Source organism: Geotrypetes seraphini, chromosome 8, assembly GCF_902459505.1.
Source record: "Geotrypetes seraphini chromosome 8, aGeoSer1.1, whole genome shotgun sequence".
Lineage (NCBI taxonomy): Eukaryota > Metazoa > Chordata > Amphibia > Gymnophiona > Dermophiidae > Geotrypetes > Geotrypetes seraphini.
In genome coordinates, this window is record NC_047091.1 from 178,624,999 (window position 1) to 178,651,994 (window position 26,996).

The 26,996-nt window shown below is 44.9% G+C and overlaps 1 protein-coding gene across 2 annotated transcripts in view; it reads left to right on the plus strand.

Annotated features, from left to right (window-relative positions):
- Window positions 1-26,213, plus strand: part of TBC1D10A (TBC1 domain family member 10A) — an 87,842-nt gene extending 61,629 nt beyond the window's left edge. The window contains exons 7-10 of one of the 2 annotated variants that reach the window (XM_033955448.1): window positions 524-589; window positions 14,962-15,151; window positions 18,753-18,907; window positions 23,013-26,213. In XM_033955448.1, the coding sequence (XP_033811339.1) occupies window positions 524-589; window positions 14,962-15,151; window positions 18,753-18,907; window positions 23,013-23,543 (942 nt within the window). In that variant the 3' untranslated portion in view covers window positions 23,544-26,213. The remainder of the gene's footprint in view (window positions 1-523; window positions 590-14,961; window positions 15,152-18,752; window positions 18,908-23,012) is intronic. The other variant, XM_033955449.1, reaches the window with a different exon arrangement.
- Window positions 26,214-26,996: the final 783 nt, after the last annotated feature.

Sequence of the window (26,996 nt, forward strand, 5' to 3'; positions counted from 1 at the left end):
TGGACATTCAGTGGGAAAAAAAAAACCCCTAATTGCTTTGTTCTCAGAATTTAAAGTTAAAATGCTAAGAGGCATTTAAAAATTCTTATACTTGTCCAGATAAATCAGTACTTCAGTATTCTTTTGGGAAAGAATGGTGTATGTATCCCCTTTAATCCTGTTCTGTTTTTGTGAAGCAAGGCAATGCAACTTCATGCTTTGGGGAATTTGTCTGGTTGCTGGGACACTTTTTTCCATAATCCATGTCAGTATGCCTTTTTGTGGTAATAGTATATATTTTGTAGATGTGTGCCTTCACAGTTTTTATGACAGCAATCTGGCTAGTTGAGCACATTTTGATGCGTACAACACCGAATACCAAGAAGATCGACCACTCCACCATCCCCCTTTCAGGGCAACGTTGCTAACTTATATGACTTGATATCGTGTTTGCATTAGCGTTAATATTTCAAGAGAAACTATTGGTGAAAGATTCTTAGATTTATGTGGTATGTTTTCCTCTTTATTTTCCCCCCTGAATCAGCAAGCATTTTGGTGTCTGGTGCAGATCTGTGAGAAATATCTTCCAGGATACTACAGTGAGAAATTAGTAAGTATTGTGCCTGAACCACTAAGGGATAAAGCATGCTGTTTGGAGGGTAGCACAGAGCAAAGTATTATCCCAGGACAAGCAGGCAGCATATTCTTTACGCATGGGTGACGTCACCGACGGAGCCCACGGTACGGACCTTTTTACTAGAAAGTTCTAGTTGGCCGCACCGCGCGTGCGCGAGTGCCTTCCCGCCCGACGGAGGAGAGCGTGGTCCCCAGTTTCTTCGTTTCCGCGGAGCGAAGAAGACGTGCGTTTTTCAACTCCGATTGAAATCCTCTTTTGCCTTCCCGCTCGCGTTCTTTTTTTCGTTTTATTTACCTTCGGGTTCTTTTTTATTTCATTTCCAAAAACAAAAAAAAAAAAAATTATTTTCTTTTTGTTTCGTTTTTTGTCTTTGCCCCGGCGGGGCCTGTTGTCACGATCCAGGCCTCGGGGTTTGATTTTGCGGAGGCCGTGTTCACATTCATGCCCCCGCAGCCCGGTTTTAAGAAGTGCCAGCGGTGTGCACGCCCGATCTCCCTCACTGACCCACACAATTGGTGTTTACAGTGTTTGGGACCGGAGCATCGGGCGGACTCGTGCACCCGCTGTGCCACTCTTAAAAAACGCACTTTGAAGAATCGCCAAATCCAGCAAAGTCTGCTGTTCGGCACCGGCCCGACTATGGACTCGACTTCTTCAACTGCGGCACCATCGAAGTCGGCACCGACCACCTCGACACCGCCTGACATTACATCGGCGCCACCGGCGCCAGGTAAGCCGGCTAAGAAGCCTTCCACCCTTGAGCGCCCTCCCACCTCGGTGGCGACACCGGCTCTTTCGGCTCCACGCCGAACTAAAAAGCGCTCCGCTCCGATATCGGTGAGTGCCTCGTCATCGGCCGCCTCATCGCCGGAGCGTAGAGCGGCACCCATGGAACCAAAGCAGAAAAAAGTGGTTCCGGTGCCAACCCTGGATGACCGCATTGCGGCCATCCTCCAGGATAAGTTGCAGGAACAACTCCAAAAGCAACTTAAACAGCTCTTGCCCTCTATCCTGGCACCGCTGCTTTCGGTACCAGACCGGCCCGAGCCCCACACCGTCCAACCGGTATCCACGCCATCGGTACCTATGGACCCCTCCATGCCCATTCTCTCGGCACCGCATATCCATGCCCATGCCGAGACCGTAGCTCTGACGACATCCGATCCTCCTCGGGACCGAGCGGAACACCGGTCTTCCCGCGAACCTGACCGGCACCGTTCTTCCCGGGACCGAGACAGACACAGGTCTTCATCCCCCGGTACCGTCTCGGTACGCTCAGGCAAGTCTCGGTCTAAAGCTCATCATACCGAACCTTCCACTCCAGTCTCTCGGCACGCACACACCGATGTCAGAGACCCGGACCTCTGGGAGGAATCTCCCCTCGGTACCGAGGAGGATGCATCGTCGTCGGACGAAGAGCCCTCGGCCCCCGATACCACATCTAAACCTGAGCAATCTTCTTTTTCAAAATTCCTCAGGGAGTTATCAGGAGCCTTATCTTTGCCTCTGGAATCCGATTCCAAGAAGTCACAAGCTTTCCTGGAGGCATTAGATTTCGATCAACCTCCTAAGGAGTTCCTGAAGTTACCCGTGCATGACATCCTGCGGGAAACTTTTTATAAAAATTGGGAAAATCCATTAACTGTCCCTGGGGCACCCCGTAAACTGGATAGCCTTTACAGGGTTATCCCAATCCCGGGATTTGATAAACCCCAGCTGCCCCATGAATCTCTCCTGGTTGAGTCCACTTTAAAAAAGACTCAAGGCTCCAGTGTATATGCCTCTACCCCTCCTGGCAGGGAGGGCAAAACTATGGACAAGTTTGGCAAGCGGCTCTACCAGAATGCCATGCTTGCCAACAGGGCAAACAATTACTCTTTCCACTTTTCATTCTACCTGAAACATCTGGTAATGCAACTCTCCGCCATGCAAAAGTACATGCCGGAGCACAAGGTTCCACTATTCCAGCAGCACATCTCCAGCCTGCTTCAACTTAGAAAATTTATGGTGCGCTCCATCTATGACTCCTTTGAGCTCACCTCTCGTGCATCTGCCATCGCTGTGGCCATGCGCCGCCTGGCCTGGCTCAGGGTCTCTGATCTGGATGTCAACCATCAGGACCGACTAGCCAACGCCCCATGTATGGGAGACGAATTGTTCGGAGAGTCTCTGGATACCACCACACAAAAACTCTCCGCCCATGAGACCAGATGGGATACCCTCATTAAACCAAAGAAGAAGGCCCCTCCTGCTCGGCCTTACAAACCACAGTCTTCATACCAGCGCAGGTTCTCCGCTAGGCCGCTTAACCCGCCTTCACAGCAACCTAGGCGGGCTCGCCAACAACACCACAACCAGGCTCGTGCACAGTCTAATCAACCTGCCAAGCCTCTTCCTCCTGCCAAACCTTCTCAGCCCTTTTGACTCCTCTCTCCAGGGCTTAGCCAGTCTTCCACCCTCATTGCCTCTCCCTCAACCAATCGGAGGCAGGCTCCACATTTTTCTCAGCCGTTGGGAGGTCATCACATCGGACCAGTGGGTCCTCAACATCATCCGCCACGGCTACTCTCTCAACTTCCAGACTCTTCCACCAGACAATCCTCCCGTAGAGTCTGCTTCTCTTTCAACTCAAACCCCCCTCCTCCTGAGGGAGGTCCAATCTCCTCAATGCCATCGAAGAAGTACCTCTGGAACAAAGGGGCCGGGGATTCTACTCCCGTTACTTTCTGGTTCCAAAAAAGACAGGAGACCTACGTCCCATTCTCGATCTCAGGGACCTCAACAAATGTCTTGTCAAGGAGAGGTTCAGAATGCTCTCCCTTGCCACGCTTTACCCTCATCTCTCTCAGAACGACTGGCTATGTTCCCTGGACCTCAAAGAGGCCTACACTCACATACCAATCAATCCAGCTTCACGTCGCTACCTAAGATTCCAGGTGCACCATCGCCATTATCAGTACAAAGTGCTACCTTTTGGCCTCGCTTCATCACCCAGGGTGTTCACCAAATGCCTCATTGTGGCGGCGGCCTTCCTCAGGTCTCACAACCTCCAGGTGTTTCCCTACTTGGACGATTGGTTGGTGAAAGCACCTACGTCTCCGCTTGTGCTACAAGCCACTCATCATACCATCTCTCTCCTCCACCTCCTGGGGTTCGAGATCAACTACCCCAAGTCGCATCTGCTTCCCACGCAGCGCCTTCAGTTCATTGGAGCAGTTCTCGACACCACACTGATGAGGGCGTTTCTCCCCTCCGACCGTCAGCGGAACCTGCTCCGCCTGTGTCGTCAGGTGCTCCTTCATCACTCCATCTCTGCCAGACAGATGATGGTCCTCCTGGGCCACATGGCCTCGACGGTGCATGTGCTTCCCCTGGCACGACTCCACCTCAGAACACCTCAATGGACTCTGGCCAACCAATGGTCGCAGACCTCGAATCTTCTTTCTCATCCCATCTCTGTGACATCGTCTCTTCAGCAATCTCTACAATGGTGGTTGAACTCCTCCAATCTTTCCAGGGGCCTTCTTTTTCATCTGCCCCCGCATTCCATGATCATCACCACGGATGCCTCCCCTTATGCATGGGGTGCTCACCTGGGAGACCTACGCACCCAAGGTCTTTGGACCCCGCAGGAGCGTCTTCATCACATCAATCTCCTGGAACTACGAGCCATGTTCTATGCTCTCAAGGCCTTCCAGCACCTTCTTTGCCCTCAGGTTCTGCTCCTGTGCACGGACAACCAAGTTGCCATGTACTACATCAACAAACAGGGCGGCACCGGATCTCGCCTCCTTTGTCAGGAGGCTCTTCGCATTTGGACCTGGGCCACGGCCCGCAGTCTCTTCCTCAAGGCTGTCTACATCCAGGGCGAACAGAACTCCCTGGCCGACAATCTCAGCCGCATCCTTCAACCTCACGAGTGGACCTTGGACCCTCCCACGCTCCACTCCATCTTTGCTCGCTGGGGCACTCCGCAGGTGGACCTATTCGCAGCTCCTCACAACCATCAGCTGCCCCAGTTCTGCTCCAGACTCTTCTCTCCTCATCGTCTGGCCCCGGATGCATTCCTTCTCGACTGGACGGATCGGTTCCTCTATGCCTTTCCTCCTCTACCTCTGATGTTGCGGACTTTATCCAAACTCCGCAGGGACGGAGCCACCATGATCCTCATAGCTCCCCGGTGGCCTCGTCAACACTGGTTCTCCCTCCTGCTTCAGCTCAGCTCCAGGGATCCCATTCCTCTGCCTGTGTTTCCTACTCTACTTACACAGCAACATCAGTCTCTACTACATCCCAATCTGTCTTCGCTCCACCTGACAGCTTGGTTTCTCTCGGGCTGACCTCTTCAGGAAATCTGTCTCAGCCTGTCCGTCTCATTTTGGACGCCTCCAGGAAACCGACCACCCTCCAATGTTACCATCAGAAGTGGACCAGGTTCTCCTCTTGGTGCCTCCGTCATCATCACGATCCCACCTCTTTAGCGGTGGAAACTGTTCTGGACTACTTGCTCTCCCTGTCCAATGCAGGCCTCAAGTCTAACTCTATCAGAGTCCATCTCAGTGCCATCACGGCATTCCATGAACCTGTCTTAGGAAAACCTCTCACGGCTCACCCTCTGGTTTCCCGATTCATGAGGGGCCTCTTCAACATCAAACCACCTCTGAAGCCTCCTCCGGTCGTCTGGGACCTGAATGTGGTTTTATCTGCCCTCATGAAACCTCCCTTTGAGCCGCTTGCCACAACTTCGCTCAAATTTCTGACATGGAAGGTTCTTTTCCTCATTGCCATCACCTCTGCCAGGAGGGTTAGTGAGCTTCATGCACTGGTTGCCGATCCACCGTTCACTATTTTTCACCATGACAAGGTGGTTCTGCGCACCCATCCAAAGTTCCTTCCAAAGGTGGTCTCAGCTTTTCACCTCAACCAGTCCATTGTGTTGCCTGTTTTCTTCCCGAAACCTCATTCACATCCCGGAGAACAGGCATTGCACAGTCTTGACTGCAAGCGTGCCCTGGCTTACTATCTTGATCGTACAAGGGCTCACCGCTTGTCCCCTCAGCTCTTCCTGACCTTCGACCCAAATCGTTTGGGTCGACCGGTCTCTAAACGGACGCTATCCAACTGGCTTGCAGCTTGCATCGCGTTCTGTTACGCTCGGGCCGGTCTGTCACTAGACGGCGCTGTCACGGCCCACAGGGTAAGAGCTATGGCCGCTTCTGTTGCTTTCCTCCGTTCCACACCCATTGAGGAAATCTGCAAGGCGGCCACCTGGTCCTCAGTTCACACATTCACTACTCACTACTGTCTGGATGCTTTCTCCAGACGGGATGGGCACTTCGGCCAATCTGTACTTCAGAATTTATTTTCCTAATGGCCAACCATCCCTCCTCCCTCTTTGTTAGCTTGAAGGTCACCCATGCGTAAAGAATATGCTGCCTGCTTGTCCTGGGATAAAGCACAGTTACTTACCGTAACAGGTGTTATCCAGGGACAGCAGGCAGATATTCTTACGTCCCACCCTCCTCCCCGGGTTGGCTTCTTAGCTGGCTTATACTAACTGGGGACCACGCTCTCCTCCGTCGGGCGGGAAGGCACTCGCGCACGCGCGGTGCGGCCAACTAGAACTTTCTAGTAAAAAGGTCCGTACCGTGGGCTCCGTCGGTGACGTCACCCATGCGTAAAGAATATCTGCCTGCTGTCCCTGGATAACACCTGTTACGGTAAGTAACTGTGCTTTTCAGTGCAGAATAGTTTTATTTAATCAGGAGTGTCGTCTTAGTCCTGAAAGCTTGTGTCTTGCTCATACTGAATACTTTGTGGAAAGGAACCTAGTGATCAGAAAGCATGGTTTTCTTTTGCATGCACAAAGAAATGTTATCCATGCTGAAAAAAAGAAGGGGGGAAGGGACCTGAAAGTTGCAAATGATTATAACCATAAAGGTTTTGCATGAACTATAGAATTCCATCTAGTGCTTTATCAGCTGCTAAAGACCAAAACTAGAAATACAGGTTTTTCTGAGCCATCTGTAAGCTTAGGTGGAGAGATTCTGGGCTTCCTCTGAGTGTCTTAGTGCTGAAAGCATGGTATCTATGCTACTCTGCCTGCTTAAAATGGAATTGGACATTGCTGTAAGGTTTTCCATGCTCTTGAGTTAGAACAACCCGTAGAAAGAAATGATTGGACTGGGAGAGTAAAAACATTCAAAATGACAGGATTACTAAGACTCTTACAGACATCTTTAATTGCAGGTTATATTCCAGAAGCTGTATAGAGTAGTATTCTCTGGTGCTAAGTAAACATGCATGATAACTGCATTTATTAAAACGCTGTAGGCAGGATCCCCCATATCCATCAGTTTCAGTGGCCCACAAGCAGCATAAACTGTAAATGTTGTATTCCTGCTCTCTCCACTATACCTTCAAGTGGTGGATGGATGTTGTTCTTACCCTGCCACTCTTGTGGTCCTTTGATCTTTCTTTTCTAGTTGTCTCTCCTCTCCAGAGCCCTGCTTGCTATTGTCACATTCACTGCCTTACATATACAACCTCAGGAACAGTTTGTGGAAAAGCTGTTCATCCTCTGACAGTGGTCACTGTGTCCATGTTTGACTGGTAATTCTCAACCAACCACGCTTGAAGCGACTGCTCTATAAATTGACATTTTTTTTCAACGAATCCCTTGAATAAGGCATTCAGCACAAACAATGTGGACTGTGAGGAGCAGTCACTGGTCAAGGCATCTAGGGTGGAGGGTGATAGGAACTGCTGGAACAGACCAGCTTCCCTCATATTATACTTGAACACTGAACCCTTTGATTTCCTTAAAGGCTGACCTGTTCTTTCCTCTTCAGTAGGCTCCCATGTTGAATCAGAACTACACATCACCAGCCCTGCCACTAATCCCTTCTATACTTTACCTTCTCTTTAGCTAAACTAAACTAAACCTTAAGTTTATATACCATATTTTTTCCGTAAAGAAAGAGCTCGGCACGGTTTACAGGAACTTTAATATAAGGAAAGAAAAACATAATTGGAAAAGTCATAAGAATCTTAATTACACATTCTGATGGAATTCGTTGTGCCATATTTTTAAGATGGAAAGAGTAATAGTAGTACAAAAAGGGACATATAACAACTTTATAAAGATATGGGGGCCCCATTGGAAAAATATTGTGATGAATAGACATCATTTATTTTCTGTTCCTTTTCTTTCTTAGTTTTATCTAGCACACTCAAGGGGGGAGGGTAGATTTGGGATGTTATTAAATACGAGATGATATGTTGTATAACATTGCATATTCTATTTTAATTGAGAATGGGATGAAGGGGGGGAGGGTGGGAGTTTTACACTATTATAGTTCATATGTTAGATAATATAGTGCTATATTTAAACTATTTTTATGATATATTTTTATGCACTTATTGTTTAATTTGAAAATGAATAAAGATTAAAAAAAAAAAAAAAAAGAATTAGTGATTATAAAGGGGGTAGCGAGATTTACATTTTTGAGAATAGCCAAGTTTTCAGATGCTTTCGGAATAATTGGAAGGAGCCCAGATTCCGCAGTAGGGCAGGAAGGTTATTCCAAAGATAAGTGATTTTGAAGAAAATAATTTTCCCGCTTAGATAACACCTTTTAACGAGGGGAAAGATAGTTTAAGTTTATGGGTGGATCTGGTAGTGTCGGGTCTCGTAGAATTCCAAGATAGTGGAATTAGGGTGGGGGGGGGGAAGAATGCCATGCAGGATCTTAAATGTTAGGCAGGCACATTTAAAGTGAACCCTAGAAATTACTGGAAGCCAGTGAAGTTTTGACAGAAGTGGAGAAGCATGATCAAATTTACTTTTTGCGAAGATCAACCTAGCCACAGTATTCTGGATCCGCTAAAGTCTTTGAAGACTTTTCTTGGTTAGACTTAGATAGATGGAGTTACAATAGTCCAGCCAGATTGATTGTACGAGGACAGCAAAATGTTGTTGGTGGAAGCAGGATCTCACTTTTCTCAGCATGTGAAATGAGCAGTTCATAGTTTTGCTCTTGGAATAGAAGAGTCTTTCCTTTGAGATGGCAGGGCCTGTCTATTGCAATTTCCTGACATTTGAAAGTGACTGAAAAATAATTTCTGTGCATGATGTTTTCTCAGTCTGTCAGTCTGCTCAGTTTATTTCCTAGTATATGTCATGGAGGCACAGACCTTTGCTTTATTGAAGGCAAAACACTAACAATTCAAGAAATCTTGGGATATGTAAAGAGGGAATAGAAAACCAAAAATATTCACTCTGTAAAGAGCAAAATAAAACACAGAATTGTGAGAGGAAAAAAAAAGTCTCAGCAAACTAACCAGGCACTGTGATTTATTCTGTTTTTCAATCATTCAAAAATCAAGAGCAGGGAAAAATGAATACCAAAAAGGTATCAATGTAGGAAGTAGGAAATCAATATGTTACATCAAAAAAGTACTTCCCCTAGATTTAAATTAAATAAATTCCAAATCAAAAAGCCATTTTATATGGTAGCATTGTGCTCAGAGGACCCAGAGGGGTGCAAGGAGGTGAAAACCCCCTGCCACCTCACCACCCAATCATTGAATGTTCTTCCACACTTTTTAGCTTATGTGAATTTGAAATCTAAAACGCTGTGAAATTCTCAATCTCTTAAACAAGTGTTGAATGTAAAAAAGGACTTAGCTATTCATTGGTTCCGATGTGAACATGTTTTATTCTCTGCTTCAGGAAACCAAAAAAGCAGAAAAACGTGTTCACGTCTGAACCAGTTTAAATTCAGGGGAAGTACTTTTTTGATTCTTGTAACTCTTCTGGAAAAGTCCAGAAGTCTCTTTGTAATCATCCTGGAAATGTCCAGATGTCTCTTTTGTAATCCGCCCAGAACTGCAAGGTTGAGGCGGAATAGAAATCTGTAATGTAATGTAATGTTACATATTGTTTTGCAATCATTGGCTTAAAAAACCTTCCTACATTTTTTGAGTGAATTATATTTATGCCTCTTTACTTTCTATATTTAAACTTTCAAATCAAAATTCAAAAACAGTGTCAGCAGGTAGAGAATGACACGGTGGCTGTTACCCATGGGTAGCTGCGGGTAACCCGCTGAAACGGGGGAGAGAAAAGGATTGGTCGCTATGGATAAGGGGAGAAGGCCATTCACTGCCCCGTGGAGCGGTGAATGGTCTTGTCTCCGCAGAGAAGGGAGGGAACGCGTGTGGTCACCGATCGCACTCCCTCCCTCCATACTGATAGCTGCTGCCCGATCGCCGCCCAAGCATCTCCTTCCCTCCTGATCATCGCCTGAGCCCGATCGTCACCGCCTGAGCATCTCCCTCTCTGCTCCTTAACTTTGCGGCAGGCAATTTCTCTAAATGTGCTTCCTACCAGCAGCCGGAGCGTTGAAATTGCGTGTTGCTGCCATAAAGGTAATCTCTGACAGAATCGGAAGTTGCATCAGAGACGACCTTTCCTGCAGCCACATGCGATTTCAACGCTCCGGCTGCTGGTAGAAAGTAGAGAATGACACGGTGGTTGTTACCCACAGCTAGCCGCGGCTAGCTGCGGGTAACCCGCCAAAACGGTGATCAAAAAAAAAGGTCATCGCGAGTTCTGGGACAAAGCCATTCACTGCCCCGTGGAGCGGTGAATGGTAGCATGGGGCGGTGAATGAGTGTTCGATCCGGCAGCCCACTCTCTCCCGCCAGCCGTCCATGCATCTCCCTCCCTCCTTTTCCCTTACCTTTTCTTCTTGAAACTGGTGATTTCTATAAGGCTATGAGCTGTATTACAGCCGGAGCCTTGAAGTCGCGTCCCGTTTCCTGCTGGAAAAAGTCTCCTCTGATGCAACTTCCTGTTTCCGGTTGCATCGGAGGAGACTTTTCTAGCAGGCAACCCGACGCGACTTCAAGGCTCCGACTGTAATACAGCTCGTAGCCTTATAGAAATCGCCAATTTCAAGAAGAAAAGGTAAGGGAAAAGGAGGGAGGGAGGGAAATGCACGGCTGGCCGGCGGGAGAGAGCTGCTGGACCGCGTGAAGGGTGCTGGGGGTGGGGGGATGGGGATGGAGAGGAGAAGATGGGGACGGTGACGGGGTGGTGAAAGAGACAGCGGGGACAGAGCGGTGAAGGGGACGGCAGAGACAGGGGCAGTGCAAGGACCAGCGGGGACGGGGCGGTGCAGAGGATGGTGGTCCAGGGACGGTGACAGGGACAGAATTTCTCCCCGTGTCATTCTCTAGTAGGAAGCACTTTTAGAGAAATTGCCTGCCGCAAAATTAAGGAGGAGGAAAGGTGGGGTGGAGAAGAACAGACACTGAAGAGAACTCGGGAAGGTGGGGTGGCGAAGAACAGACGCTGAAGGGAACTGGGGATGGTGGGGTGGAGAGGAATAGATGCTGAAGGGAACTGGGGAAGGTGGGCTGGGGAGGAACAGACGCTGAAGGGAACTGGGGAAGGTAGGGGTGCAGAGGAACAGACGCTGAAGGGAACTGAGGAAGAGAGAGATTCCAGACTATGGGGGGGGTGAAGAAGATGGGTGGCAGACCAATTGGGGTGGAAGGAGAAATGGAAGGGAGAGGCACAGTAACAGAGCATATGGAAGAGACAGAGAAGGCAGACAGTGGATGGAAGGAAATGAATGAGGAGAAGATGAGGAAAGCAGAAACCAGACAACAAAGGTAGAAAAAAATTTTTATATATATATATATATATTTTTTTTTTGCTTTAGGATAAAGTAGTATATTGTGTTGATAAAAAAAATTACAAAGAAAGCCCTGCCAGCTGAACATCTTTCTCTAGTTCAGCAGCCAGAACTTTGATTTATAAGGAAGGAATAAGCTAAATATTGCAGTACTGAGGCTTGTACGGATTCTGCGGGGACAGGGACAGTAGTCGTGGGGATGGGGCAGTGATAGGGAAAACATTTTTCCCCGTGCCATTCTCTATCAGCAGGGACAGAATCTTCAAAATTTGCAAGCAGTAATCCACAAGCATATTGATTGTTGCAGATGTCCGGGTCTCTCCATGTCTGGGTAGGTAGAACACTGAGTTGGAGTGGGTGGGAGGGCAGCCGAGCATAGTTATTCAAAACTTTCACTTGTGATTACTGCTTGCATGTTTTTGAAGGTTCTGTCCCTGCACAAAGAAGAGATACTACTGTATAATTAAAGAATCATTTAAAAACATTTTGGAAGGATTTTTAAGCCAGTAATTGGAAGCTTATGCTAATCACCAAGCGCTTAGTTTCTTGAGGTTGTATTCCTTCTCACAATTTGTTTTACTCCTTAAGAGTGGTTATTTTGGTTTCCTTTATTGATTTTTACCCTTACTCTCTCGTTGTTTTAGTGTGTTACTGTTACTAGCTGCAGTCATTTATTATTATTTTTAAAAATTTTTAATAGTTATCGAAGCCTCATAGTATTCCTTGAAGCCTCGTATCTCATGTTCTTGTTATCTAGAACTTCCTTTTTGCATGCACACACACATTTAATTCCACTGGAAAAAGGTTCTCGGCAGTCTGGGGGTTCTATTATTTATTTTTCAGCCAATTAGGAGTCTTTGAGGGTAGAAAAATTCAATATTAGCTATGTAAAATTGGATATGTGTATATACACATACACACACACATACAGTATACCCCTCCACCACCACCACTATCTAAAAACAGGGCTTCTGAATTTGGATTTCAAATGAAACACACACCCTCATTCCAAAACATTTATTTTTGTTATGAGGACGTGTGTTTCAGTTGAAATCCAATTATCAGAAGCCCTGTTTTTATCTTTTGAGGTATTGTCTATCTGCTCCCAAATTCCCCACCACTAGGGGGGAAAATGCAGGTTCTCTGTCTCATGTCATTGGACTTTGGGCAGATTCATGTAACTTCTGTAGCCCTTTTTCTGCACTGCCTCTCAAATTGGACACACGAACAAGTGAAGTCTCGCCTTCCTTTTTAGCCCCTGTTCAATATTAGAGACTTAGCTGATACTTGATGTCAGTAGTTGGAGCCATTTGTGTTTTTCTTCCTTCCTTATTTATAAGATTGTAGCTGGGCTGAGCTCTACTGAACTGTGTGGAGAAAGGGTCTGAGATGACATCGACTTTTACCACCTTTCAAAGTTAAGTGAGCTGGGGGTGGGCGGGAGGGCAGCCAAGTTGCCCAAAAGAAATGTATCGGTTGGGGGGGGAAGAAGAGGGTGGAATTGAGGCTGTCTAGACTATTACAGTTTCTTCTGGTTATACCTCATCATACCATTCTTTCATCTACCATCTTGTACTATTTTGTGGCCTTAATTGCTAGACATGAAACTGGGCCTCTTCTCCCTTGAAAAGAGGAGACTGAGAGGGGACATGATTGAAACATTCAAGATAATGAAGGGAATAGACTTAGTTGATAAAGACAGATTGTTCACCCTCTCCAAGGTAGGGAGAACGAGAGGGCACTCTCTGAAGTTAAAAGGGGATAGATTCTGTATGAATGTAAGGAAGTTCTTCTTCACCCAGAGAGTGGTGGAAAACTGGAACGCTCTTCCGGAGGCTGTTATAGGAGAAAACACCCTCCAGGGATTCAAGACAAAGTAGATAAAGACAGGTTTGTTCAACCTCTCCAAGGTGAGAGAATGAGAGGGCACTCTCTAAAGTTAAAAGGGGATAGATTCCGTACAAACGTAAGGAAGTTCTTCTTCACCCAGAGAGTGGCAGAGAGTGGTAGAAAACTGGAACGCTCTTCCGGAGGCTGTTATAGGGGAAAACACCCTCCAGGGATTCAAGACAAAGTAGATAAAGACAGGTTGTTCACCCTCTCCAAGGTAGAGAGAACGAGAGGGCACTCTGAAGTTTAAAGATTCTGTATGAACGTAAGGAAGTTCTTCTTCACCCAGAGAGTGGATTTGAATAATTCAGTTATTAAAAAAATCATGACCTGTTTTCATTTTGGCACTCAGTCCTTTGTGTCCTTTGGACCATTCATATCCATTGTCTGGCCATCAGGTGATCCCTCATGCCTGCCTTTCAGCATTATAAACTGTATCCTTAACATCTAAGTGCAGACTTCTAGCTTGGAAATCAACCCCAGATCTCTTGATAAATTTGGAGATCGTTGAATTTATTTTAAAAAAATTGGATGAATTAGCATAATCTGTGAAGCTTTTGCAAATCTCTCAGGGAAGGAAAAATATTAAGAACTTAGTACTAGCCAGAATTTTTGAGACATTTTTGAGACATTTGGGAATATACAGTATATATTCATGTTTGGAATACTTCAATGAAATATTTTTTGGGGGGTGAGAAGAATTGTTTCAGACCAGAACATGCTTTCATTTCCTAACTATAGGGATACTGCAACCCTAGTTTTCTATGGATAGCAGTTTTCATTTGTTCAGTACAGGCTGCTGGAACACTTGCTAGCCATTTTAAAATTGTGGTTGCCTATGATTTTTCTGCTACAAACTAATTATTTGGAACTACAGTATATAACTAGTGGAGCCAGACTGTATCCATAGCTTTGTATTATTACAAAACTTTTCCCTTTTGTATGGAAAACAGAAATCTGAAATGGAGGGGTGGGGGGGAGAGAATACAAATGGCATTATGGCAATGAGCTCTAAACACCAGCAGCTTCAAGTAAGGATTTGGAGGCTTTTGTCATTAGATTCTCCAAGGCTTTAGCCCTGTTAACGTTCCGATACCTGCTTGATGCATGTACAAGACACCCCCTGTCCCAGGCTATTTGGTTTTCTGCAGATATAGTCAGACTTCAGGACCATTGGAGAGCAAGCTAGCCCCTTCTTCATTGAATAACCATACACTCTCTATAATGTGAGCTAGCATCTCAAATAACGATCATCTTAATTACTGAGTTTATGCTTCTCCCTAGATGACTCATTACCACAATTATTTGTTTAAGCACAAACTTTGTTTACCAAGTGAATTGTGGTGCTGTCATGACTACTTCACTGCTAAAGTGTTCCATAATTTTCAGCAGTCTGAGTAAAGAATCTCTTCCTTTAAATAAAATAAAAAGGGCAGCCCCAGATTTCATAAGAGCAGTTCTTCCATTTTTGTAGCTAGTGCTGCCATGTCAGCAATGGAGGAGTAGCCTAATGGTTAGTGCAGCAGCCTGAGAACCAAAGGAATTGGGTTCAATTCCCACTACAGCTCCTTGTGACTCTGGACTAGTCACATAACCCTTATTTGCCCCAGGTACAAAATAAGTACCTGTACAAGTATATAATATGTAAACTGTTTTGATTGTAACCACAAAAAGGCAGTATATCAAATCCCATCCCCCCCCTTTCCCAGCAGTCCCTGGTAATCGTTGGTTCTTGTCCTCTTTTTATAGGAAGCAATTCAGTTGGATGGCAGGATCCTCTTCTCACTTCTCCGCCGAGTCTCTCCCCTGGCTTATAAGCACCTGAGCAAGCAGAAGATTGACCCTATCCTCTACATGACAGAGTGGTTTATGTGTGCCTTCTCCAGAACTCTTCCCTGGAGTTCAGTGCTACGTGTGTGGGACATGTTTCTCTGTGAAGGTATATGGATCTAATGACTTTCCTTAGCATTGGTGACAGGAGAAAATGCATTGAGCATATTTTAATCTTAATCACATAGGTATGAAAGCTGTGTTAGCAAAATCCTATGGAAAGATCACTTCTGCTGCCATCTGCTGGACACTAGATATGTCATTCTCCATCTGCTATATGTTTTCCTGAAGTAAATTAAATTTAAAATACTACATCCTTGCTGGTCCCAGGAAGTTTTAGTATTGCAGTGGGGAGGATAGAAGAAAGTACCCCTTGAGAATATGCATTTCAGATTTCATCATTGCATCCTTTAACCACGTAGAAATAGAGCCCATACTGAGACAGACCTTAGAAAATTGGAAGACTGGGCGTCCAAGTGGCAGATGAAATTTAATGTGGACAAATGCAAAGTGATGCACATTGGGAAGAATAACCCGAATCACAGTTACTGGATGCTAGGGTCCACCATGGGGGTTAGCGCCCAAGAAAAGGATCTGGGTGCCATTGTAGACAATACGATGAAACCTTCTGCCCAATGTGAGGTGGCATCCAAAAAAGCAAACAGGATGCTGGGAATTATTAAAAAAGGGATGGTTTACAAGACTAAGAATGTTATAATGCCCCTGTATGCGACCTCATCTGGAGTATTGCGTTCAATTGTGGTCTCCTTATCTCAAGACAGATATAGCAGCACTAGAAAAGGTGCAAAGAAGAGCGACCAAGATGATAAAGGAATGGAACTCCTCTCGAATGAGGAAAGACTAAAATAGTTAGGGCTCTTCATCTTGGAAATGAGATGTCTAAGGGGAGATAAGATTGAAGTCTACAAAATCCTGAGTGGAGTAGAACGGGTACAAGTGGATCGATTTTTCGCTCCATCAAAAATTAGGGGACACTTAATGAAGTTACAGGGAAATACTCTTAAAACCAATGGGAGGAAATTTTTTTTCACTCAGAATAGTTAAGCTCTGGAACACATTGCCAGAGGATGTGGTAAGAGCGGATAGCGTAGCTGGTTTTAAGAAAGGTTTGGACAGTTTCCTAGAGGGAAGCGTCCATAGTCTGTTATTGAGAAAGACATGGGGAAGCTACTGCTTGCCCTGGATCGCTAGCATGGAATGTTGCTATTCTGTAGTTTTGGCCAGGTACTAGGGACCTGGATTGGTCACCATGAGAACGGACTGCTGGGCTTGATGGACCATTGATCTGACCCAATAAGGCTATTCTTACATAACATAAGAACATAAAATAACCTTACTGGGTCAGACCAATGGTCCATCAAGCCCAGTATCCCGTTCTTATGATGTTGTTCACTCAGTTTACTAGTCATCTATGCTGAACTGTATCAAAGGCTTTGCTAAAATCTAATACACCACATCAAGTGCTCTCCCTTGATCCACCTCTCTGGTCACCTAGTTAGAAAAATTAGATTGTCTAACAAGACTTGCCTCTAGTAAAACCATATTGCCTTGGGCCCTATATTCCATTGGATTCCAGAAACCTGTTTCGTGTGTTTCCATTAATTTACCTGCCACAGAGGTCCGACCTGCCAGCCTGTAGTTCTCAACCTGTGCAAAGCAGAATCAACAAAGAGAGGCACTGGAGATGTCATGTCCAACCTGTGGACACTGAGCCTTTATTTGCAGTTTGGATCAAAGTTTCATAACAAATCTAAAAACAAGTAAAGTTCCCCAAAAAACAAACAGCAATTTCTGCTGCCATACACATCATTTTGACTTAGCTAAGTATGTACATAAACCCCTGATGCAGGCATCTGCATTGAATGTTGCTGGCTTTTTAATATATTCCTGCTTATTTGCCATACTGGTTGTTTTATTTCTCCAGATGGGGGCATTTTTTGTCCGTCTGTGTATTTTGGTCTCTGTTTTGGACTAAGTGAAAATGTTGCCAGTAGGGCTAGCATCAAGCTGATATTTTCTAATGTCAGATCTAATAATAAATAATAATAATAACTTTATTTTTCTATACCGCCACAATCTTGCGACTTCTAGGCGGTTTACAATCAAGATAGCTGGACATTCAGCGGAATACAATAAGCAGATATTCAGAGGAAATACAATACAATAATCATGAGAGCTGGACATTCAATGAAATACAGTACGCAGATATTCAGAGGAGATACAGTGAGCAGAGATTTTAAGAAAGCAAGAAAACAGAAATACAAATTGCTGAGCAAGAGTTTAAGATGTACATTTTGGTGGGTGATGTCCAAGAGGCCCAGTTAGGAATGGGCCGCATGTATAGAAAATAACAACAAATAATTATGATAAGATAACAGTTTATAAGTATCACAGTGTCGTGAAATTCAAGTGGACTGAGGAGGGGGGGGGAAGGTTTGGGAGAGTGGGTCAATTATTTAGGTTTTTCAGGAACAGGTACGTTTTTAGGCGCTTCCTGAATTCTCCGTAGGTAGTGGGCAAAAGCAATTGATCTAGGTCTTTACCCCATAGGGTTGCTTGGTGAGAGAGAAGGTGTTCGTGGTGTTTTTTTAATTTGCAACCTTTAACTGGAGGGGAAATGAATTTTGAGTGTGTGTTTCTCTTGCGCTTGTTGTTAGTAAATGAGAAAAGGTCCGTTATGTACTTGGGGGCGAATCCATATAGTACTTTGAAGCAGAGGCAGGCGAATTTGTCCCTTTTACAGATGAAAATGAGGTCTGCTGTCTGTATTTCTTCTCGATAATGTTGAACTTATTTGTATGCCAGAAATAAAATAAAGTAGACTTATCAGCCACAATAGTTGCTCAGATTCCTTGCCCCCCACCGGTACATCCAGATTTAGCCGTCTTTAATAAAAGTGTTATAAATTCCTGCTGTAATGAAAGCTAGCTCATTTGATTATGGTTCAGGACACTGAAGCTCTGTATTTACTGATGGCTGCGTCGTGCAGGGGGAGACATGTAGTTGCAGATGGCACTTATGGTCTAAGTATTGATTTGCTCACTGATCTTTTGAAGGAGACAAATTTGGAAAGCAGGGGTTTTAGGTACACCTGCATTGGCGTTGTGTACCTTGCAGGTTGTGCAATTGTTCGGACACTTTTTAGATTGGGGAGGTGTGATCATGTGTCAGAATGCTATATCACGTTGAACTGGCTCAAATTGGGAGTACAGGATACGTTATAAGTTGTTGATGGTTTATCTTTGTGTACACAATTTGGCACCTAAGTGCATTCTGCCATATGTTCCATCTTGAAAGCTGCATTCTGTAGATCGTGCTGATCTACATGTCCCTACGGTTAAGCAATTAAGGCTGAAGGTGTCCTGAACTAGTATGTTCTCCTGTATAGGCCCCCAAGAATGGAATGAGATTCTCTTGTACATATTACAGCAGGAAAACTTGAAAATTTTCAAAAGATTAAAAGATATCTTTTTTTTTTTTTTTTTTGTATGATGTTTTTTAATTTTTGGGATTATCTTGTTGTGTATGTCTTGTTGATTTTATGATTATGTATGTACTTACTGTAACCTGCTTTGTGTAAAGCGAGATACAAATAAATAAACTATATAAGGAAGTTACAGGATAGCATGAAACATCTGGCACATCCTAAAATCGTGAACTTCTCTAACACCCGCTGTTCTCTGCTGCAGGAGTTAAGATCATCTTTCGGGTTGGTCTGGTATTATTGAAATATACACTTGGCTCATCAGAGAAGCTGAAATCTTGTCAAGGGCAGTATGAGACCATGGAGAAGTTGAAAGCAATCGACACAAAGTATATGCAGGAAAACTTCTTGGTGCAGGAGGTAAGGAGATCCTTGTTCTAGTGAAGAAGATTTTGAGGGGAATTTTATCTTTTTCTTTTGAAGACAATTGTAGTTAATAGTGGGGAATGAAGGGGGTTTACTTTTAAGGCTTCCAAAGAAGTCAAGGGAGAGAGGGTTTCCCTCCAAGATGCTGACCTAGGGTTGAATTATGCACTGTGATAAAAAGATGCCTCCACCATTTTCAGCAGTGATGATGTCCTGTTCAGTTGTGTTTAATGGGAAAAAAACTAATGCTGCACATGTGATAGATAGTCCAACAGGCTCCTGGAACAGAAGAGGTGGGGTTGCTGGTTTTCTCTTCTTCCCCTCTGCTTAGAATCCAGTGGAGGGAGTGACACTACTGGTTAATAGTATTACTGATTTTTGTAGCTGTATGTACCATAGTCTACTGACTTACAAAATAGAGACTCATTTTGTTGCTATAAAAGAGGGGGGAGGAGTTATCAATGTGGGCCACTGTTACAAGCTATTTCACTGTTAAGTCCAGTTATTAATAACAAGCCTCCCCCTTTATGAAGCCACGTTAGGCTTTTTTATCACTGTCCGTGGCAGTAAAAGCTCCAACATTTATAGAATTCCTATGAGCGTTGGAGCTAATAACGCCACAGCTGGCGATTTAAAAAAAAAAAAGGTCTAATGGAGTTTCATAAAAGGGGGCCTAGATCTCGCTGCTTAAAATGGAATCTGCCCTAAAATAGTATGTGTTACTAGGCCATGGCTGATAACTGTTCCTTTGAGGAGAGTTCTCAACTCATTTGGGTTTTCCAGATATCCATAATAAATACGAAGGGGAGACATTTGCAAGCATTGCCTCCTTTTGTATGCAAATCTATTATGCATATTCATTGCACCTGTCCTGAAAACCCAGCTGGTTGGGTGTGCCCCAAAGTCCGAGTTGAGAAGCACTGACTTTGAAAGATACTCTCAGGCCAGTTGACCTGTTACAATTACTACACTCCTACCCATCTCAAAGTGCAAATAGGTTTCTTTGTAGGCATACTTTTTTAGCTAAGATTTTTAAAAGTGATTTTCGGGGTTGTATTTAGGCCTGGAGAAAGAGAGTGCATATAAACGTGCTTTGCAAAAGTATATGTGCTATTTAACACTTGCCCCCACTGTACCACACCCACACATTTTCACAAATGACAGGCTCAAGGTATGTCGGCAATTTAATGCACATACTGCGCTAGCACTAGCTAATGAAAAAAAAACTTCATAACTTCATTCCAGATAGTGTGAAGTAAAAGTAGCTGTGATGTTGCAACGGTGGGCTGTTTACTGTGATCGGCTCGAGCTAAGAGGACAATTTTTAAAGCATGAGTTGAAGCTCTGTTGTAGAAGCCAGATTCAGGAGGTTTAAAAGAGGATAGATGAAAAATGATCCATTATCACGGGCAGCAGATAGGAAACATGTATTCTTGCTGCATTTACATAATCGTAGGATGCCAGATCTATGGCTCATATAACTGCAGGCATGTAAACGTGCAAGACTTGCCAGTACTGAGATGCACTAGTCCTAAACAAAGATGTGAAGTACACAGTAGCTGCTTCTCTGCTATATATGAGGCAGTATTTTGTTTTTCATTTTGTAAATCAGGGGTGTAACCAGAACTTGATTTTTGGGGGAGCTAGGGGTAAACTGTGGCCAAGTAGTTCCTCTTAGATCTGCTACCTGCTGCTGGTGGGGATGCTCAAGCCCTGCCAACCAAAGATACTCTGCCCGAACAGTGAGAAAGCTGTCAGGGTGCTCTAGCCTCTGATGGTTCAGTATGCGAACTGAGCATGTGCGGAAGTGCTGGATTTGGTGACTGGAGCACTTCACCAACTTTGGCTAAGGTGGTGAATCTCTTTGGCTAGTGGATTTTGAGCATTCCAGCTACACATCCAGTGAGGCAATTTTTGGAAGGGGGTTTAAGCCCAAATGGTTTCAAGCCTTCCCCCCTCCTCTATGGCTATGCACCCGTTGTAAACACTGTGCTGGTATTTCCAAATGATGGTATATCAAATGCTGAATAAACTGTCAACTAGTGCTGCCCGATTCAGGAAAAAAAATTTCGACTTGATTCAGCCTATTGAATTGGTTTTTTGATTCGATTCAATTTTCCTGCCCAATTGGTTGTTTTTTTTTTGTTTGGGGTTGTTTTTTTTTTTTTTTCCAAACATCCTAGTGGGTTTATTTTATAGCCTCTTCACCTCCTTTGCCTTCTCCTAACCACACTGGCGCTGTGGTGTAAACAAAATAAACAAAAATGACTTTTCCTCTCTCTGTTAAATCCTAGCTCACGTTTGCGGTCTAACACCAGCTCTGGCAGGATGCACGTTTCAAATCTGACATATTTTAATCACAAAACAGAAAATGAAATTAGTTTTTCTACCTTTTGTTGTCTGATCATTATTCAAATCTTGTTGGTCCCAGGCTCTGGTTGTCTTCTGATAACTTGCTTGCCAGGGTCTCCTTCTTTCTTCTTTCTCTGTGCTAACCATCCATCTGCCATCCCTGTCCTCCCCTTCCCTCCCCAAGAGGTCTGGCATCTTTCCTTTTTTTCGTCTCCCTCTACAGATCCAACTTTTCTTAACTACCCTTTCATCCAGCATCTATCCCCCCTTCCCCACCACCCCAGGGTCCATCATCTCTCCCTTTCTGTAACTTTCATCCCTAAATCCCATGGTCCATCATCTGTCTCCCTCTCCTCTATTTTCAGACCCATTATTTCTTTCCCCCCCAAAGTCCGGCATATACACGTCTCTTTGACCCCCCCTTCCCTCCCTCTGTGTACTGAAGGCCTGTCCCCCCTTAAAGGTCTGCATCCAACCCCTGAAGGCCTGTACCCCCCTTGAAGGCCTGCATCCCCCCCGAAGGCCTGCCTGCCTGTCCCCTCCCTTGAAGATCTGTCCCCCCCCTGAAGGCCTGCCTGCATTCCATCCCGAAAGGCCTGCCTGTCCCCCCTTGAAGGCCTGTCTCCCCTCCTTGAAGGCGTCCCCCCATTTAAAAGCCTGCGTCCCCGTCCCCCCGAAAGCCTATCCCCTCCCCTTGAAGGTCTGCATCCCACCCCCGAAGGCCTGCCTGTCCCCCTTAAAGGCCTGCCTGTCCCCCTTAAAGGCCTGCCTGTCCCCCTTAAAGGCCTGCCTGTCCCCCTTAAAGGCCTGCCTGTCCCCCCTTGAAGGCCTGCCTGTCCCCCCTTGAAGGCCTGCTTCCCCCCCTGGAAGGCCTGTCGCCTCCCCGAAGGCCTGTCCCCCACTTGAAGGCCTGTCCCCCCCCTTGAAGGCTTGCCTGTCCCCCTTGAAGACCTGTCCCTCCCCCTTGAAGGCCTGTTCCCCCTGAAGGCCTGCCTGCCCCACCCCGAGGGATTGCTCACCCCCCCTGGCCTCCCCGCATCGGGTGGGAGGGGTGGGCTTCTTATATAATTATTTATTTGGAATGTTATAAATAAGAATGTCAAGTGATTAATTAAGATATTTATGAATGATTGTTGTACACTTGTTGTAATTTTTGAAAATGAATAAAGATTTTTAAAAAACAAAAAACAAAGCAGCCTGCAGCAAGATCGCGATGCCAGCGATCTTAAGTTTGTACTGCTTCGGAGCTGTTTCTTCCGCTGCGGTCCCGAGGACGTCAGAGGAGGGGCGGGACCGCGGCGGAGGAAATAGCTCCGAAGCAGTGCAAAGATCGCTGGCATCGTGATCTTGCTACAGGCGGCATTGTTAAGGTAAACGCCGATGGGGGGAAGCGAGATGCGGTGGGGGGGGAAGCTGGATGCCACGGGGGAGGGTAACTGGACAGCAGCACTAACCGGCTGAGGCTCCCCCCTCACCTTCTAAAGCAGGTGCAGCAGTGGCCGGCCAGTAAGAGCAGCAGTGCCGCTCCTGCTTGAGGGGGGGAGGGTCAGCCGAATCGGGAGGCCTATTTTTTTTGTTGTTTTGAATCGATTCGAATCGATTCACCCGAAGTGAATCGGTGAAACGATTCAAATCGTGAATCGGTGAACTGATTCATATCGTGAATTGGGCAGTACTGATGTCAGCTATTTATGGGAGCTTTGGAATGTGGAAAATGACCTATATCTCCATCTTTTCACTCTCTTAGATTATTGAGCTGCCTATCTCGGAGCGGGATATAGAACGTGAGCACCTAGTACAGCTGAAGAAATGGAAGGAGGAGTATGGGGAGATAGCGTGCAAATCCCCTTCTAGAATGCATGGTGCTAAAGCCATCAGTGATGCTGAACCACACTCACAGAAAGCATCTGAGCAGTCACAGAAGACCTTGCAGTACTCGCCCTCGATCATTCTGCCACCTAACACCAACATCCCTGCAACAGGAAAGAAAACCAAAGAGCAGAAACAAGCAGAGAAGCAGCTAATGAAGGAACAGCGAGAGAAAGAAAAGGAACAGCGAGAGAAGGAGAAACTAGAGAAAAAACAGAGCAAAGGAAAGAAAAATGCAGCCACCAGCCCTACCGACAAGAATGGTGCCCAGCTTCATGAGAAACAGACACTCACTAAGGACATGGGAGAGCCGTCGGCTAAAGTTCCCTCACAAGGATGGTCTCTAAAGCAGCAACATCAGTCTAATGAGAGCTTGTGCTCCCGAGAGAGTGAGGATACATACTTGTAACTGAATTCTCCATTCCCCTCCTTTTCTCTCTTCACCATCCACTCTTTCTTCACTTCCCTAGCACAGATGTTCCTTTCAGTTTTCCAGTTTGGGAGCTGTTGCTGCACGTGGACTTTTGCAGCAGTGTGAAAGGCCAAGAAAAAGGGAGCGCTTCATAGGGACAAGAAGTTGAAAGGCTCTTCCAGAAAATCGGTTGTTCCTTTGCTGCTTGAAATTCTGGATTTGCTGATTAAAGAGGGAATGTGAATATTCCCTTTTATCTCCCCTCCCCAACCCCCAAAAAAGTTTACACTTGCAACTGAAAAGAATTAGTTCATGCCCAATTAGGAGGAAATGAGGTCCTTAAAAGACTTGGGGACTCTGCCATTATTTGATAAATGAGTCCAAATTGGAGTTCAGTATTCTAAAAACCAAATGGTTTCATGAGTGCGTTTCTCGTTCATACAGTAGAGACACAATATTGTGGGTTTGACATACAGCAGAACATTCCTGAGTGACAGTCACTCGTTACAAATGTCGCTGGATAGGATTCACTGTGTAAACAGATCCCTGTAACATTCCAGATGTTCCTGGGTAATTGTCCCCTGTGCTTCCTACCCTACTCCTCCTGTCAGAAAGAAAACTGGTAGAGCTGCACATGGTTGGATTATCCAGGGGAGAGGTTCTTGATCATAAATTCTCAGGGAGAGTCAGATATAGGGCAAAATGCCCCTTGAGTAAGTGGATCCAGTAATGGTAAAGAAGACAGTTGAAATGCAGTTGTAAAACTGGTGTAGAGCAGTTGCTCCACATCTTTCATGCTTGTCCAGTGGGAAAGTTGTCTTCACAGCAGCAACAAGATCAGCTGTATAAGCTGGTTAAATGCACACTACAGAAGCATGTGAGTCCTCCTGGAGTAACTTGGGTAATTTAATCAAGCAATAATAAGGATCTGAGCTAAGATTCTTCAGGAAACTTTTTGTTGTTAACCCTTCAGTTATAGTGTTACTAAATTCTTAAATACATAACAGGTGTTTTTGAAGGGGACCAGCGTGTTCACTGTGACTGATTCACATTTTCTTGATGTCATTTTCCATGAGTTAGTCATGTTTTACTTGCCTCTTTCAACTTGGCACATTTTCTATACTTAACAGCCTCTGGAAGGTTTGTTTCTCATAGATGGAAGAGAAATACCCACAAGCCAAGGAACGAAATTGGCAACAAATTGGTTTAGTATAACCATAGCATTAGAGGTCTTTCCTGGCCTTTTGTCAATATTTGACTAGTTTGTGGAGTGTGGATGGCTTTCAGTTCGGGATTGCTGCTTGTTGGCCTGTATGAAACAGGTTGAAAGTATTTGTCCAGTTTACAATGGATAGGCTTCCACATCGCCATAAAGCCCATCACTGGGCAAGAATTTCTGACTTCTGTCTATTCATTGTACTTTCCTGGAGTCTCTTCCCATTATATTTGTGAGTTTATGCATGGCACTCTGCCTTAAGGTGCCAGATAATGCCAAAATAAGAATTCCATGTCATTCACTGATTATTGAAAGGCAAGATAGTCACAGGCCTTACAAAGAATTCTTAAAGGATGCTTGTGTATAATTGCAAATTGTCTGGGAAAAACGATGGCTGGGCACTTTATATCTTTCTAGAAGAGCATTGTTTGTGCCCTTCTACAGGATTTTCTGTGGCATATTCAGTGTATGGTAGCTTTATTTTACAGGTTATAGGACGTCCCACAGCATTTTACACGTCTTTGTCCTGGTTTCCGGTGGGTTACGTTAGGACCAAAGTTGGCATCACTTCCAGATACTCCTGTGTTTGGGCCCTTAACGCAGTACATTCTAGGTCTTCCTTGCTTGGATGCAGGAGTTCAAAATATTAAACAGTATATGAATATGTAATGTTAAATTTATCTACAGAGGGATTTTATTTATTTCTTTGCTATTAGCAATAGCCAAAAACAAAGCTTGCCATTATTTAGAACAATTAAGCAGATCAATTTGCTTTTAGACTTCCGGTAGTCAGTTTTGTTAAGATGAGAGGGACAGAAGTTGCTGTGAAGTCCAGTGCCTGGCAGTTACAATAAAGGGTGGGGGAAAAACTGCCTTACTGTTGCAATCTGCACTTTTTCTCCTCCTACCCCTACCCCCACTCCCACCTTTTTGGTGTAACATGGTGCCGAGGGGCTAAGCAAGCAGTGCCTGTCTCTCTCCACATTGTCACCTTGTCTGTTGGACCCCAGGACACTGTCACCCTCTTCTTGCCCTCCTGTTTTTGACACTACAGGATGGTGCAGGAGATTTGCAAGAAAAAGGTTGTCAGAGCTCTGCTTAGACCCAAATATTGAGAGAGAAGGAACATTTACAAGAACAGAAAACTGGCATCAGGGTTTGTCTTAAAGTCCCTTTTGCTGTTGACGGTGAAATGTTAAGGAGGTAAGAACACTTAATGCAATGCTTCGGAAGGGATGGGATCTCCCTGCCCTTCTGTTTTGTCTGTTACTTTAAGGGTAGCTAGTTCTAACATTCTGAACCAAGGCTGGAAAATGGGTCCCATTTGGTTTTTTGGGGACAAGTTGTGGCTGCTTGCCCTCTGTCAGAAACAATCACAGTCAAGTGGATATTTTTCTTTGTAAAAACGAGTTATTTTGTACAGAGTCAATAAAATTGGGTTAAGTAAAGCATTGGTGTTTCTCTTTTATTTTGGGCAATTGGCACAAGCATTCAGGGCTGTGCAGCAGAAAGAAGGCTGAAGTTAGCTGTGGATTAAAATATAGGGATGAAAGTCAAAAATTGACTTTTCATAGCCATTCATGCCTGAAACTTTTTACTTTCTCTGCTGGTGTGTAATTTCTTCATTATAAAAGGAAAATGCTGAAGGAAAACAAGAGCTGGTTTGTATTCCTTTTAGAGGTGGTTTAACATTTCATAATATCTTGAGCGCTTATAAAAATAGAATGTTTTTGCTAATTTTTGATTAGATTTTCTTGCAGACATAAGTACTTCTCTGGACTCTGCCAAAGCTATAAACCAATACAGTAACAAGAATAATTTGTCTTAATATAAACAGTAGTAATAGGGGAGATGGCGTAGGTCCCTCTTAGGATGTTTTTCCTCATTCTACTTTCTTTTGTCTCCATTCATCCACAAACATACTCAAACACCCTTGCTCCTGTATGGTCATAGCACACATGCTATGCTATAGGTGATTTATATGTCCCATGGGGGTTACTGGCTAGTTGGCGGCACAGCTGGAGCTGAAGGGAGAGAGATGTACTGGATCTGGTCTGGGGGAGAAGGGAGAGAAGTGCAGGACCTGTGTGTGGGGAGGCTAGTGCTGGAGAAAAAGGAGAGGTGCCAGAGAAAGGATAGAGATGTTGGACCCATGGGAGGGGAGCTGGAGGGAAGATTTAGAGATGTGGAATCCATGGGAGGGGGGCTGGCGGGAAGGTAGAGAGGTGCTGGAC